Source organism: Pleurodeles waltl, chromosome 12 (assembly GCF_031143425.1).
Source record: "Pleurodeles waltl isolate 20211129_DDA chromosome 12, aPleWal1.hap1.20221129, whole genome shotgun sequence".
NCBI classification, from domain to species: domain Eukaryota; kingdom Metazoa; phylum Chordata; class Amphibia; order Caudata; family Salamandridae; genus Pleurodeles; species Pleurodeles waltl.
In genome coordinates, this window is record NC_090451.1 from 233,200,697 (window position 1) to 233,215,035 (window position 14,339).

Below are 14,339 nucleotides of genomic sequence, written 5' to 3' on the forward strand. Positions count from 1 at the left end.
TAGCGGGGAGGAGGGTTGTCCCGATGGTTTCCCAGTGTGCATCTGGTAGTGCACTTCTGACACATCCGTAAGGCCCTGATGGTGGAGAAGGAAGTGGAGAATTAGTAACACAGGAGCACAGCAGAGTTGGGATGGGCAGAGGTGGACCACCAAGATGCCAGGCAAAAAGGGTATGTTGTCAGTCGTAGCTGGCGCATAGGAAAGCAAAGCTCCTGTGAACAATGGATTGTTGTATCACTGCAGAATATCATGACCTCCTCCTTCCCGAGTTGAAAACTTGCAGACTCTTCCAGGGCTCTCGCTGCCTTGGGATTGAGTGGAGTTGCTGCAGACTTGCTGCCCGAGTGTGGTCCTTTAATCAGACAGTGGGCTAGGGTGGACTTCAGGACGTAGGGAACGTATGTGCCTGGTGAGATGCTGCCTTCTCCACTGTCGATTTCTCTTCTCCGAACTCCGGCATGCTTTGATCTCTAGTGCCCATTCCACTCCCTCTCACCATTTCAGGATCTTCTGCCCATGCCCTTGTAATACCTGTTGTAGATCATTAAAAAGTGAATTACTTCCAAGTTGGAGACTTAACTGATTCGCACAGTGTAAGAGTGACCTCCTTGGACCCGTTCCCCTTTGTGAGTTTTTGTGTTTGTTTCATGGAGAGTAGACTATTGCCCTTGGGACCTCTGCCAACAATCAGTAAACCTTTTTTTTTTTTGTATTTTTTTAAGGTGCTTCTTTCCTTTAAAGAAAACAGATCCATTTTGTTTTAAAAATCTTTATTTAAGTCATTCTCAGACATGATGGATTACTGTCCCTGGAAGGCCACCGTCCCTGTGTTTTTGTCCAATCTAAGTGAGTCACAATTTGCAAGCACCTCATGAATATAAAGAAGTAGGCCAGATTGCAACCTACTGCAATTCTGAATTATACAAACTGACCTATAAATACTTAGGTTGGTTCACAAAAGTCAATACTGGTCGAAATATACTGATCACAAATTGCAGCTGCTTCTTGTGGCCAGTATATTCATATACCTGGTTCTTGGATACAAATTCTTATCTTGAACAAAAATCACTTAGAGAATGTGCCACTGTAATGACTTCTCCTTCAAGATCAAAAACAGCTGTCAAGAACAGACTGAAAAGCAAAAACAAGCATACAAAAACTGGTGTAAATAGAAGGCAAAATAATATAGCAAGAATTATTAGAAAATGACTAGAAGATATTATAGAAGTTATTGGTAGTAGAAACGTTAGATAATTGCAAAGAATGAATTGGACGCTGATTGTTAAATTATATAACAGGAAATATAATATGGTTTGTTATTTGTCGGAACAATAATATAGCAGGATGTGTTGGAAAACAGTAGAAAATAAGGAATTAATTGGTGGCCAATGCAGAAGAGGATAAAGGTGAAAGTCGACTGCTGAAAAAAGGGGACTTGCGAGGCAACTGTCACATAATGACATCTGGTATTTTTTTCGCACAGGTCCAAGAAGCTGATGACGCTGTTGCTCGTCTACACACATCACCAGCATCCCTCACCTGGAAGGAAGGAATGGTGAGCTTTTCAAATGTAAAAGAAACTTTGATTTGCAAATTCCTCATTTCATGGTAGGTTTATTTAAGTGGTGTTGACTATTAACATGGAGGTGGGTCGAGCTGTAAGATGGGTGGTAGGAGATCCCAATCTTAGAGACTGGTAAGATGGTTGAGTTTGTGGTAAAGAAGGCAACGATGGTGGAAGAGATGAGAAGTGGAGTGGTGTAGGCACTGGGATGCAAAATAATGTATGTGTAAAAGGAGGATGAGAGGAAGGTGGAGAGAGGAATGTTGAATGAGATAAAATGAGTGGTTCAGTAATGGTGCAGAACATATTGATATGGGGGTTAGAGGGATAGCACAGCATATGTTAGTGAAATGGACAAGGGCTGAAGGACAGAAGCAAGGAATTATAGATCAGAATGTTGTAAATGAAAGAGGTGTAAAATAGCTATAAAATAGATGGTTAAAGATGGTGGAGCTGAATTGTGAGATAACACTGACCTTGAAGGATGTCAAAGGCCACATCCATTCACAGAAGACGAGACGTGAATATACATGAACAAAAATGCTATAAACCCTACAGATAAGTGTGATCCAATGGAAAATGCTATTCATTGACATTCATAGAAAACTGTGAATGTATGCTGAAAAAGTGCAAACAGTGGTGCCAGCCAGTGTGCTTCATCTGTTATACGTGCCATGGTGTGACTGCTGTTTGAAGACGTCTTTCAGACCACTTGTGTGGATGTGGCACCTGAACGCTGTAGCGATGACATTCCTGAACAGTATTAAGTTAACCAATGTATCTCATTTCAGAGGTGGACAGTTGCTCAGATCTGTTTGATCTTGGTCACAACTAGATGTTGACTGTTGCTAAATCATAGCTCCTGAGTTAGGACCCTAGCTTGAGCCTGTTTATCAAATGTAAGGCAGGCTTTCCCATAAACCACAATTCTTACCAGGATTAAAAGCTTGAAGTTCATTCTGCTTTACACTAAACACCAATGTAGGTCGTGAACCACATGCTGTGTGCAATGCAGGGCATATTAAATCATATCCATATCCCAGATGCTGAATTTGTGTTTTTATGTCATTCTCTTAAGGAAAATGAGGTGTCAGAAAAAAGTGAGCTGCCATAATCTAGCTTGGCACATACAGTGGGGGCCAGATGGTCTTTGAAGAGTTTAGTGTAACATTGGAAGATCTTGATAACGTTATAAACATGCTGTGAAGTGGGAAGTGCAGGATCAGCATAGATCCTAAACTACAAAACCTCGGAATGGGTTTGAGTCAAGATTTCTAGGATAGAAGTTTGTGAGTAATAGATTATATATATTGGATTGCGCTACACAGAGGAATAGCTGATGTCTCCCTTAGGGATCTTCGCTGATATTACTGAACACTGATATTACTGAACACTCAAAAGCTGTGCAAATGCATGGAGTCATGCAGCTCTTGAAAAATGTATCACATACCTTTCTAAAGGCATTGTTTCTTCCTTTCTAAAGAAGTCAATCAAACTTTTAAAATAACAATCTAGAAGAGACCGCTTACTCAAACCTTTTAATCATTCTTTTTTTTTATTACAATGAAATGAAACAGGCAGATAAACTACACAGCTTTACAGAAATAATAGTTGTACCATGCCTTTGGCAGCTAGGCTGACCTTTCAAGAACACTCCCTTTGTCAGTTAAAATGGTGTGTGGGTTGAATCTTCAGTGTGATCTCAGAGGTAAACAAGCCACCCACGTCTCTGCTCAGGCCTCCCTTGAGAGGTGGTAGGGCCTTCATTAATTATTTAAAGGTTCACATGATGGAGAAAACCGGTTAGAGGTAAGGAACTTCTCCTGGGATCCTGTCTGATATTCCTGAACCTGTAGAAGATCAAGCTCATTGCAAGTAATGAAAGAAGAGTAAGTGGGAACGAGGTGGACACTGAAAATAGGACAGCACAAAGAACCCATTAATTCGGCTCTAGAGCACAGAGAATCTCTTCCATCTTTATTCCTCAAAAATGTAGATATGGGTCGTAAGTCTGTTATGTAGGATCCCAGTGTCGTCATATCCATGAGCTCTCTAATTGCACCCCCCTCAAGCTAGAGGAGCACATTCTTACAAATGTGTCTTGTTGCATACAACATCTACATACATATATATATGCATTCCAATAAATGTGTCTACCAACCAGCGCAGCACATACTAACAGATATGCAGTCATGTACACGTGTATAGTAGGGCTCAGACATCATCAGATTTCAGATGGAATGCTCTCTTCAATACATTAGCTTTTGTGCCCTCTGTCCCCTACAATACTTATTGTCCCATCTCTTCTGTAGTTGCTACTGTTCCCTCTTCGATTGAGTAGCTCTTTCTCTTTCTGCCATACATTAGCTTGTTTCCATTTTTCAAATAGTAGCTTTTTCCCACACTTCCAAAGAGTAGTTCATGTCTCCTATCAATCAAACGGTGGTGTGTGTTTCCTATCTGCCAAGGCCTCGTTTTCACTTCTGTTCAATAGCTGTTATTTACTTTTCCATGTAGTAGTTCTTCAGTCCTTGCTTCATTACAGTATTTCTTGTTTGCTCTTCCCTTTGCAGTTTTTAGCCCCATTTCCAAAGACCTCATAGCCTCTCTTCTGTACAATAGCTTTTGTTCCTTTTTTGTTTTTCCTCTCCTTTATATAGTATTTATTATTCCCTCTTATTTAAAACCCCTACCCATTCTTTCCTTTATGTCTTTGCTTCAATTCCCTTTTTTACATTTCTGCTTTTCTAAGCAGCAGTTCTTGTTCACTGTTCTGTGCAGTAGCTGTTGTTTTCTATCCTCTGTATAGCGGTTTTTATCCTCTATTTAATAGAGAAGCCCTTGTCCCCTCTCTTTTCCATTTTTTCCCTCTCTTCCCTAGGTTTTGTTCAGTCTCTTCCCTATGCTGTTCCTCTCCTTTGTAAATCTTTTTACTTTTCTTCCATACCTGTCATTTAGTCCTGGTCCATCCACCTTTTACCTGATTCCTCCGCCCTAGTTCTTCCATTCTGTTCCTCCTTCAGTTTGCAAAGCATATCTTTTCCCCTTATTTCTGTACATCTCTCTCATAGATCTTTCTTCTCTCCTATGTACCTGCTTTTGTCCCCTCCCTAAAGTACACAAAAAGTGAATGGTGGAATGCTTGACGTAATCTCAACCACTAGTAATTACTTCAGGCCACCTCCCAGTTCATTGTTATTTTGCACACCATGCCACCTCAGTTTGGACCCAATTATATGCAAATCAGTCTTGACCCTGCTCCAGTGGGAACAGTCCAGCCCGAACTGCCGGGACAGGCCCTCTCTGAAATGCAACACAAGCAACCCAGGATCGGTTTAGCTCTTGTTATGGGCTCATAAACCCGGTATAGCTTGGTTCCAGTTACACAGTGTGAATGGGACCCACCCATGGGCATTCCTATCCCACTTAGAGTGACATTCATAGTTCTGAAGGTCACAAGGAGTTGTTCCATGTGTTGCAAGCTCTTGCCGAAGATCACAACTTCAGTCCTGTCTGTGTTTAATTGCAGGCAGTTTTCTTTCATCCAGTCAGCGACGCTTGTCATGCATCTGTGGAAGCTGGTTTTTGTGTTGGTGGGGTGGAATAGTCGGTGAGTGAGGGGATGAGTTGGATGTCATCTGCATAGTAGATTATGTTGAGGCTGTGGGATCTGACGATGCTGGCTAGCCGGGTCATATAGGCATTAAAAAGTGTGGGGCTGAGGGGTGATCCTTGGGGCACCCCGCAGGTGATATCTTTTAGTTCGGAGGTGAAAGGAGGTAGGTGAATTCTCTGGGTTCTTCTGGTGAGGAAGAAGGTGATCCATTTGAGTCCGTCCTCTTAGGTGCTGATGTGGTAGAGTCTTTTGATCATTGTGTGGTGGGATACGGTATTGAAGGCTGTTGAGAGGTCGAGGAGGATCAGGGCTGCTGTGTCTCCTTGGTGGAGGAGGGTACAGATGTCCTCTGTGGCTGTGATCAGAGTGGTGTTGGTGCTTTGATTGCTGCTTAAGAACAGATTGGGAGGCGCTGAATAGCTGGTTCTGCTCCGGGTAGGTCATGAGTTGCTTGATGATTTGTTTTCCAGTATCTTAGCTGGGAAAGGGAGCAGGGAGATTGGCCGGTAGTTTTTGAATACGCTGGGATATGTGGTGTTTTTTTTTAGTAGTGATTTGACTTTGGCGTGTTTCCAAGCTTCAGAGAAGGTTGAGGTGGTGATGGAGGTGAGTAGAATGGTGGGTTCCTGGCCAATCCTTTGGCTTCCGAGATTGAAGATGTGGTGCAGGCAGGGGTCTGTGGGGGCTTACAAATGGATGTATTTCATGGTGGATGTGGTGTCCTCTGTGGAGAGAAGGTTCCAGGTGGTTAGTCTGTGGTTAGTGTTGGTTGTAGTGGTATTGGCTCTGTTGATGAAGTCCATAGGTGTAGGTTGGGGTTCAAAGATCCTTTATGTGGTTGCAGTGTTGTGAAAGAAATCAGCAAGGTTAACGCACAGCTCCTGTGAGGCTGTGATGTTGTTTTCATAAGCTGCCGGGTTCGGGGAATCCCTTAATGATGTTAAAGAGTTCCTTTGGTGGTGCTGCTGGTTTCGATACACGTGGCTAGTGCTGTCTTTTTTGTTGCTCTCAGCAGGCATGGTAAAGGTTGAGGGAGGTCCTAAAAGCTTCTCTGTCTAAGGTGTCTTTGCTGACATGCCACTTCCTCTCCAGCTGTTTGCTGTCTCGTTTGTCTGTTCCGAGTTCAGAGGTTTACCAGCTGACCTTTGTAGAGAGCTTTCTCTAGATGCTGCCTTTTACGAGGACGATGCTGTCAGCTCAGTTGGTGATCCAGGCGCTGAAGTTCTTCACTCCTTGTTATAGGTGGGTGGCGGAGCTGGAGGTGTTAAGGGCGTCAGTCCAGTTGGTCTCTGAAACTTTGCTCCATGCCTGGCAGGGGCACTGGATGTCTTGGTGGTGTCGGTGCAGAGATGTTGAAGTGGACGACAGAGTGGTCAGTTCCTGTGAGTTCAGTGACGTGGCTGTATGTGACACAGCTGTTAGAGGTGAAGATGGTGGTCAGCGTGTATCTCGCAGTGTGCATAGGGTTGTGGACGATCTGGGTTAATCCAAGGAAGCTCACAATGTCGAGGAGGTTGCGGTGTTGTTGTTGGGGTCGTCGATGTGGAAGCTAAAGTCACCTTGGATTCTAAGACTAAGGGGACGATGAAGTCTGCAGTGGTACTGCAGAAGCTGGCGAATGGGCATTGGGTTTGGAACCATTGAGAGATCCAAGGCATTACATTTAAGGACCTGATTGTGTAGTCTGCGTCATATGTCAGTGATATCGTAATTGTTACTGAAGACACCCTGTCAGTTCAAGCTCTAACATACATGATAGAGGAATTCACCTTCATTTCTGGTTACACTGTCAATTGCAGTAATTCTGAAGTCGTTAATAAACAATATGGAAACAAAAGATCTAGTGGGTGAATCGGCTCTGGCTTGGCAGCATAATTATATAAAATACCAGGGGATTGAATTCTCTAAAAACCTTGTGATACAGTTAGTTATAATGACTCGTTAACACTTCAAAAACTCACAGACTAACTAGATAATTAGTCCTCAAACTTTTTATCCTGATGGGGGAGGATTTAAATCATAAAGGTGATGGTAACCTATATTGTGAAATTGCCTTGTAAGTATGGTTTCATTATAGCTCTTTGCTGACTTCCTACACAAATTAGACACTATCTTTTGCTCTGGCAACAAAAATGCTCTATAATTGTTTTAAAGAAACCAAGGCTACCAAAATAATTAGGGGGAGTTAACTTAGCAGTCCTTAAAAACTATCAAACAAATGTTATTTTCAAACAAGGCATGAAATGGTTGAATCAAACAGTAAAATGCAATATTACTCTTTTGTTATCCAATATCATGTCTTTCTAGATCCATATCTAATACCAGCATTCTAAATATATTTTAGATAATACTAAGAAAGCCTTTTAGGACTAGAGACTCTTCTAGAAATGTAATGTGAACCTCTAACATGACATCTATATACAGGGCCACTGGAATTATGCATCAGGGGAGCACCAAATTATGTCACAGTGTTGACTAAATTATGCGGCAAGAAAAGGCAAATTATGCAGCATAATGCTGCACATTTTTTTATGGTAGTATGTCATTATTTTATCATTTTTACCCAGGGTAATACTGGCTGGCCAAACATTTCACCACATTAGTACCAGTTTAACCACCAAATAGAGAAATAGGCACAGAAAGATGAACAGTTCATCTTTGAGATGAACAGTTCATCTTTGTGAAAGGCCTTCCTCTGCACCCGAACACATTGCCTCGTTTTTAGTATCTTTAGATCTCTTTAAGCTAGAAACAACATTTTTTTTTACTAAAATCTGCAAATTATACAGCAGATGATGAATTATGTGGCAAATCCATATTTGAATGAAAAAAAGCCATGCCCGCAGAATTGCATTATTCCAGTGACCTAATCCTATATGGAAGAACTCTAAACTCAAACTGAACTGCAAAACTCTATACTGGCCAGAATGGACTTCCCTTGGCATTCTACTGATTAGACAAATAGGATTAAATAGAAATCCTTAACATTCATTACGGGAAACATTTGTGTTACAGGATATTGAATTCTAGAAATACATGTTCTTAAAATTGAAATCTTGTCTGAATAAACTACCAGTTATGGACAGAGATCAATCGATAATTCAATTTATTCTCAGCCTAAACAGGAATGGCCATGAGTCTCCAAAACCTAAAACAAAAATCTTCGAAAAATCAACCAAGTTTGCAAATAACACACAACAAAAATGTGAATGTGAATGCCTGGAATTAAATCAACCATTAAACTGGAAATTGATATGGAAATCTTGGTTTACAAATAAATTAATCCTCTCCTTAGCACAAACCAAATGTATGTTAATACACTAAACCTTTAGCACCCCCCAATGTCTACATAAGCTGAAAATAAGAAAAAAAAATAACCTCCATGTTGGAATGGTATTGCTAACATAGGAAATTCACCATACATGAAAACCTTTTTGTAAAGATGTTTTGAAATGTGTCAAAGATATTTTCAAGGTACAGCCTAAAAAATTCATATATCTCCTTGCAGATCCACCCGATCCACAACTTAATCAGGACACTGGCAAATACCTCTTAGACTTAATGCTTGCCCTAAGTTTGCGTATAAATCGGCAAAAAACAATAGTGTATCATTTTCCACTTGGAAAGAAAGGCTCTCATTTATAAGAGGAGCAGATCATATCTCCTTACAACGATCTCCATGGAAAGTGCCTAGAAGACCTAACTGGGACAAACTAGATTAATGAATCCATAACAGGACACTTCTTTGAATTTGTGAGCTGGATAAATAGTGTACAACCCCCTATGCACAATTTTGTAACTGCACAAATTCTGAACATCGTTACACTTTGCTGTGCCTCTTGATGTTTAGAACAGCCTACACTTATTCTCGCTATTAACATGTTCCATGTACCAACATCAGACAATAGATCCAGCTTGATTTTCATTGCTTCTTTGGTTGCTCCATAGCTACTTACTGTTGTATACTTTTTTCTGAGCACTGTGTATCTGAAATTTTATTATGGAACATGCTTTCTCTGTTCACAGATTACTTTAATCTGACTGCTTTACTTTTGATTTGTTGATTCATGCAAAAATAAAATACATTCTTTGAGCAAAAAAGAACTACTATGAACTATGCTCTTGAACTGAACTCATCAGCCAGGGAATCTGACAAGGTACACTATTGTCCCAGCAACCATGACTGCCAATGTTTCAAGCAAAGGACACCAGGTCAACTACTTCAGGTTGTAAATCGGTCCAAACCCATTACATTAACCTCCTTTCAAAGACCAACCTTAAAGCTAGCATCCATAAAAGTATGTGTAACAAGACCAGCTTTTACACAATTATCAGTCATGATTCAGACCCTCAACAGGTATCCAAGCCATGTTGGCGATCATCAGAGATTAAACCCATGGAATGCCAGAAGATAATCTTAGATTTCCTTACCCATGTGAGCTTCTAGATGCAAGGACAGAGATGGTGATTCTCGTGTTAGGTGAAACAGACTAGAAATTCATATAATTTAAATGAGCACAAAAGTTGGCAAGGTCACCACACGCATCCAGGAATGTAAAAAGCATTTGAGTTAACATTTCTTTTTCAACCCAAAACAGTGCTATAGTCAAGGGCATACATATTTACACCTATTACTACTACAGAAATTCCTAACATTACTCCGTTGTATTCATTGGTTATAACAAAAGTCTCAGTATTGATAAATCTGGACTAGTTTAACGTGCTCTATGCTGGGCGCCTGAAACTGTGATTGTAAAAATACAACAACTCCGGAATCATACAGTCAGACCTAAACCTCCAAAAGCATGACCTTGAAAACCTAGCATTGAAACAATTTCCCTGGCTGTTGATAGACCACAGAAATAAATTTGTCTTTAGTCTTTAAATATCTTATTGATCAAATAATTTGCTTCAGAAAGCATATGTAGGTATGATATTAGTTACTCTCATTTTGACTTCTAACACAGTGTCCTTTGGCATAGCAACAAACGTTATCCCTGTTGATATATAACAATATTGACTTGGGCACTCACCCTTTAAGACACCCATTGGCACATAGTCATTATGAGCATGTCTAACCCTACATTTCTTTCTTGAGTGGCTGTCAGTAAAGCTTCAAGCATAGTGCAAGTCTAAAACCCTAAAAAGTGCTGATCAAATTGCATTACCTATCTTTGTCAGATGATACACTAATATCACCCAGATTAGAGAATGAAGTTTAAAATACTATCTACAGTACTTCAGGCTTGCTGGCAAAAAAATCCACAGTACATGGAAAGGTTCACCCCACAAAATCTCATCCAGCAATCTCCAGTCAGCTACATCGCTCAGCAATCCTCCCGGAAGCCAAAACATGCTGGGACATTTCTAGGAGATAAAGGCTTCAGACTGTGAAATTCTATGATCCTGGCCTCGAAGGCAGAACCCATATCTGCGCTTAACGGAACTTCTCAGAACTGAAGTATGCAAGCAAGCCTTTGACTAGACCTCAGAATTTATAGTCCTGAACACTCAATAATGGAGATGGGCAATGAAAAATAGACAGTGGGACTCCGGCTCCCACACTGTCACGGACTTCAATCCAAATGGTTCAGTGCTTTAAAGCATCCGCAGTTCTTGTGTATCTGCTGTCTGATTGCTGGAAAACTCTGCGTTTGTTCGGCTAGACTTCTGCCTCCAAGCTTGCTGTGGGTTCGGGACCTGCTTCACACTGGATTTTAGTGTTAGATGTGGGAAGACATTCGGATTTCCAAAGTACACTCCCCACATACATGCTGAGCCATGTGAGCAAAACTTTAATGTGAATGAAGACTTTATCCATCTTGAAAATGCCCAAAGTGGGTAAGGTAAGCCCCTGGAACCTTTGCCTCCTGGGTGCCTTTTACCTCATTCTACTAGTGCTACAATCACTACTATAGATTTAACCAGTGGTGTTCCAGTGCTCATCATCTGCCCGGCGACATCAGGGATGTCCGTCCACATCTTCACCAGACATTTCTGCCTTGATTCACAGGCTAACAGAGAGGGACATTTTGCCTGCTCGGTCCTGCAGGATTTCCTGGTGTGATGCCTACTCACTAGACCCCTCATCTTTTGGGATGTACTGATATGGTATCTACTCAAAAGTTAAGGAATCTATGGTTAGAAGTATGCCTCAGAAGAACAAATTGCTTACTTTCATTGGTGCTATTTCTAGTGGATACTCTACTTACCACAGATTCCTCACTGCAGGAGTGAGCTTCTAGGGTTTTATTGCTTTCCAAGTTAGATTCTGCACACTGTCATTGTGTGCAGTCTGTTACTGATGATCTGCGTCTAACTCCTTATGGTAAACAGACATCAGCGTGTAGAGGTGGCGCCTATATATGGCTCCTCACTGTCACTTCCAGAAGTGAGGCAAGGTCTCTGCAGAGTCCAATAGTACCTCCTATTGGCATGCAGAAACCATTGCTGGGAAGTTTACGGATCCAGTCTAGCACCCATGTAACATTCAAAAGGTGAAGAGTCTACAGAAGAGTATTGGGCAGAAAGAGCATTATTGATTAGAAAGAGCATTACTTAAGTAACTTATTCATCGCAGATATGTGTTCAAATTTTCTCTTAGCAAAGATAAAGTCGGGCTGTGGAATGAAAGATGCTTTCCGTGAGCTGGGCGATCTGCGCTATTTTCACATGATTTGGAGATAGGTTGGGGGGGGGGGGGTCGAGGTAAAAATTGGCCTTTTTAGCTAGATTACACATTTAAGATAACGATACTGTATTGTCAAGCTTAAAGTTAAGTGGCTTTTATGAAGGAGTTGGAGATGAAGAATTTTTTTTATCTGGAGCACACCCAAGATATATTCCAACAAGTAGAAATACTGCATAATAATGTAGTACATTTATTTTGTAAATGTATTATAATGAAAAGATACAAAGTACAACAGTATTTTAATGCAGTATTTCTCCTTGTTCTTGTCCTTGCTCCAGACCACTTTTTGGATTTTGTTGGGCGTGGCCTACATTGCACTTTTTTGGTAGTGAAAGTGTGACCTGTGTTAGCACCTTATTACTGTATTAGCAGCAATTGTACCCATATTTTTCTTAGCAGGTGTGGATTTTCTTTACCACTTCTACCTATTTTGTAAGGTTGGGAAAGAAGAAAAACTTTTAAGTTACGTTTATAAGTTAGCACTGGCTCAAATGTACTTCCCAATTTGCGAGTGAGGAGAAGGATTTCTCTGTTATGCGAGTTTAACAGGTGCGTGGGGTGTAACCGGTAGTGCCTCCCGACTGGTTCTACGCGTGAAACTTCCCTCCTTTGAGCCTGTATGCATTCATGTTTTGATGTTCGTTAGGTTCTTTCATTATTGAGTGGATTTACAGGTGTGGGACGTTGTATTCAAAGCTTTTTTGCCTTCTTTCTGTGTGCGAGTCAGGCGCCGTGCTCATGTCACTTTGCGCAGAGGTCCACAGTCTCCATCCCCCTGACTGCCTCCGACGCCCCCCGTGTTTTTGATGGGCTGGGCCAGCGCCTTTGCTTTGCTCTTGGTTCAGACATGTTTGCATGTCACAGCCGCTGTAACCGTCAACGGAGAACAATGATGCGGCGGGGTTGACTACAGTTTACACCCAAAGGCATTCTGTGGCGGTAATATTATGATAGTCTTTGTTTGTAACACACAGTAACGCTGTATCGGAAAACGTTTCACTTCATCGGAACCAGTTCAACACCTTGACACAGCAACAGGCTGTTACAAGGTGACGAGTTGACGTTTGGAAATGGTTCACCACTGCACGGCGGTACATGCGGCGCGTCTGTTTTTTTGTTTAAATAATTTTAGTAACATTCGTTCTATTTACGTTGCCGTTTTGTGTTGAAATCTGCACATTATGGATTAAGCGGCGAAAGCATTTTTATAGTGCCGGTTTTAGATAGGAAACGCTTCCCGTGGCCCTGTACAGCGCCCGTGTATTTGTGCATTGTGCGGGTATTTAAATGAAATATAGTGTTTTCCTAGTGCGTATATAATCTGTAGTGCTTAATTGTATATGCTACGTATGTGTGTTATTTTATGTGTGGCGTGTAAGTTTCCACGTCCATGTATATGAGGTTTGGGTTCACACTGTTGTTTACTCGTGAGCATACATTGCACAGGTCCAATTTTAGTGGCTTCTTTTGTGACTAACCAAATTGTGATAATTGGTTCAGCCAGGCCTCGATTGACAGAAAAGAGGCGCTATGTGGAAGAGCCACAACAGAGGCGCGTGGCGTCGAGCTCTGCATAACACTGGCCGCGTCGCTCCCCGCCGACGAGCCACTGGCAGCCTCTTTGTTTAATACTCGACTTCGGAAGGCGTGGGCTTCCGTGCGGGAGGAGGGAGCGGGCAGAAAGGGACGGGGGCGGATAATCAAGATCTCTCCGGCGCACTCTGAATGTCTATAGAAATGGCATGGAAGTAATTGCTTCTGAAAAGAGCATCAGAAATATGGCCCGAGTGATTCCACTTAAACGGGCGCTGAGGGTTACGAAGGTTGCTCTAAAGACGCCACATCCTTGTCACTGAAAAAAAGGCTGTTGTTTTCCAAGTCTGCGAGCGTTGGTTGGGTTGTGGGGGTTCAGGTTCGTGCTGTTTTCCTTTTTCCACAGATGTTTGTGTGCCACCTGGTGAAAGGCTGAGCTCGACGCAGATGTGTCTGGGAATGGTACTGCGCTGGGTTTGGAGTGTTTGGTCACAGAGATAACATACTAAGCGCAATGAGCATAGTGTGCAGTGCTGGCATAACGCAAAATGATGCCCCCCCCCCCTCCCCCCCCCAGTAGAATGTGGTGAGAGGCTCACGACATTCCCACATCTCTCAGATATTCTTAGGGTTTCATCTGAAGGATGAGGGCCACCCTGCACCGCAGGGGTCCGTTGTTACACCCATGGTGTATGGTACTTGGGTAACGCAAAATGTCCCCCCGCCCCTTCAGGAAATGTGTGTTGAGAATGATATGGGCAAGGTAAGGCAGTGCAAGAGAGGTTAAGTGTGTGAGAAAGACAAGTATAGTGTTTGTGGGCAAAGGAATATTTAAAGGACAGAATGGAATGGGTGCATGTTTTTTTTGAGAGGACCATTTCATTGCGAGACAAGGGCGCGAAAGAGCGTTTGAGTGAAAATGGAAGCGTGTGGGA

The 14,339-nt window shown here is 41.9% G+C and overlaps 1 protein-coding gene across 5 annotated transcripts in view; it reads left to right on the forward strand.

Moving 5' to 3' along the window:
• The window catches only part of PMFBP1 (polyamine modulated factor 1 binding protein 1), an 881,291-nt gene that overhangs the window by 272,545 nt on the left and 594,407 nt on the right, over window positions 1-14,339 (forward strand). For all 5 annotated transcript variants that reach the window (XR_011199809.1, XR_011199811.1, XR_011199812.1 and 2 more), the window contains exon 7: window positions 1,484-1,555. Coding sequence is in view for 1 of the 5 variants with exons in the window: in XM_069216463.1 (XP_069072564.1) it covers window positions 1,484-1,555 (72 nt within the window). In the remaining 4 variants the exon portion in view is untranslated. The remainder of the gene's footprint in view (window positions 1-1,483; window positions 1,556-14,339) is intronic.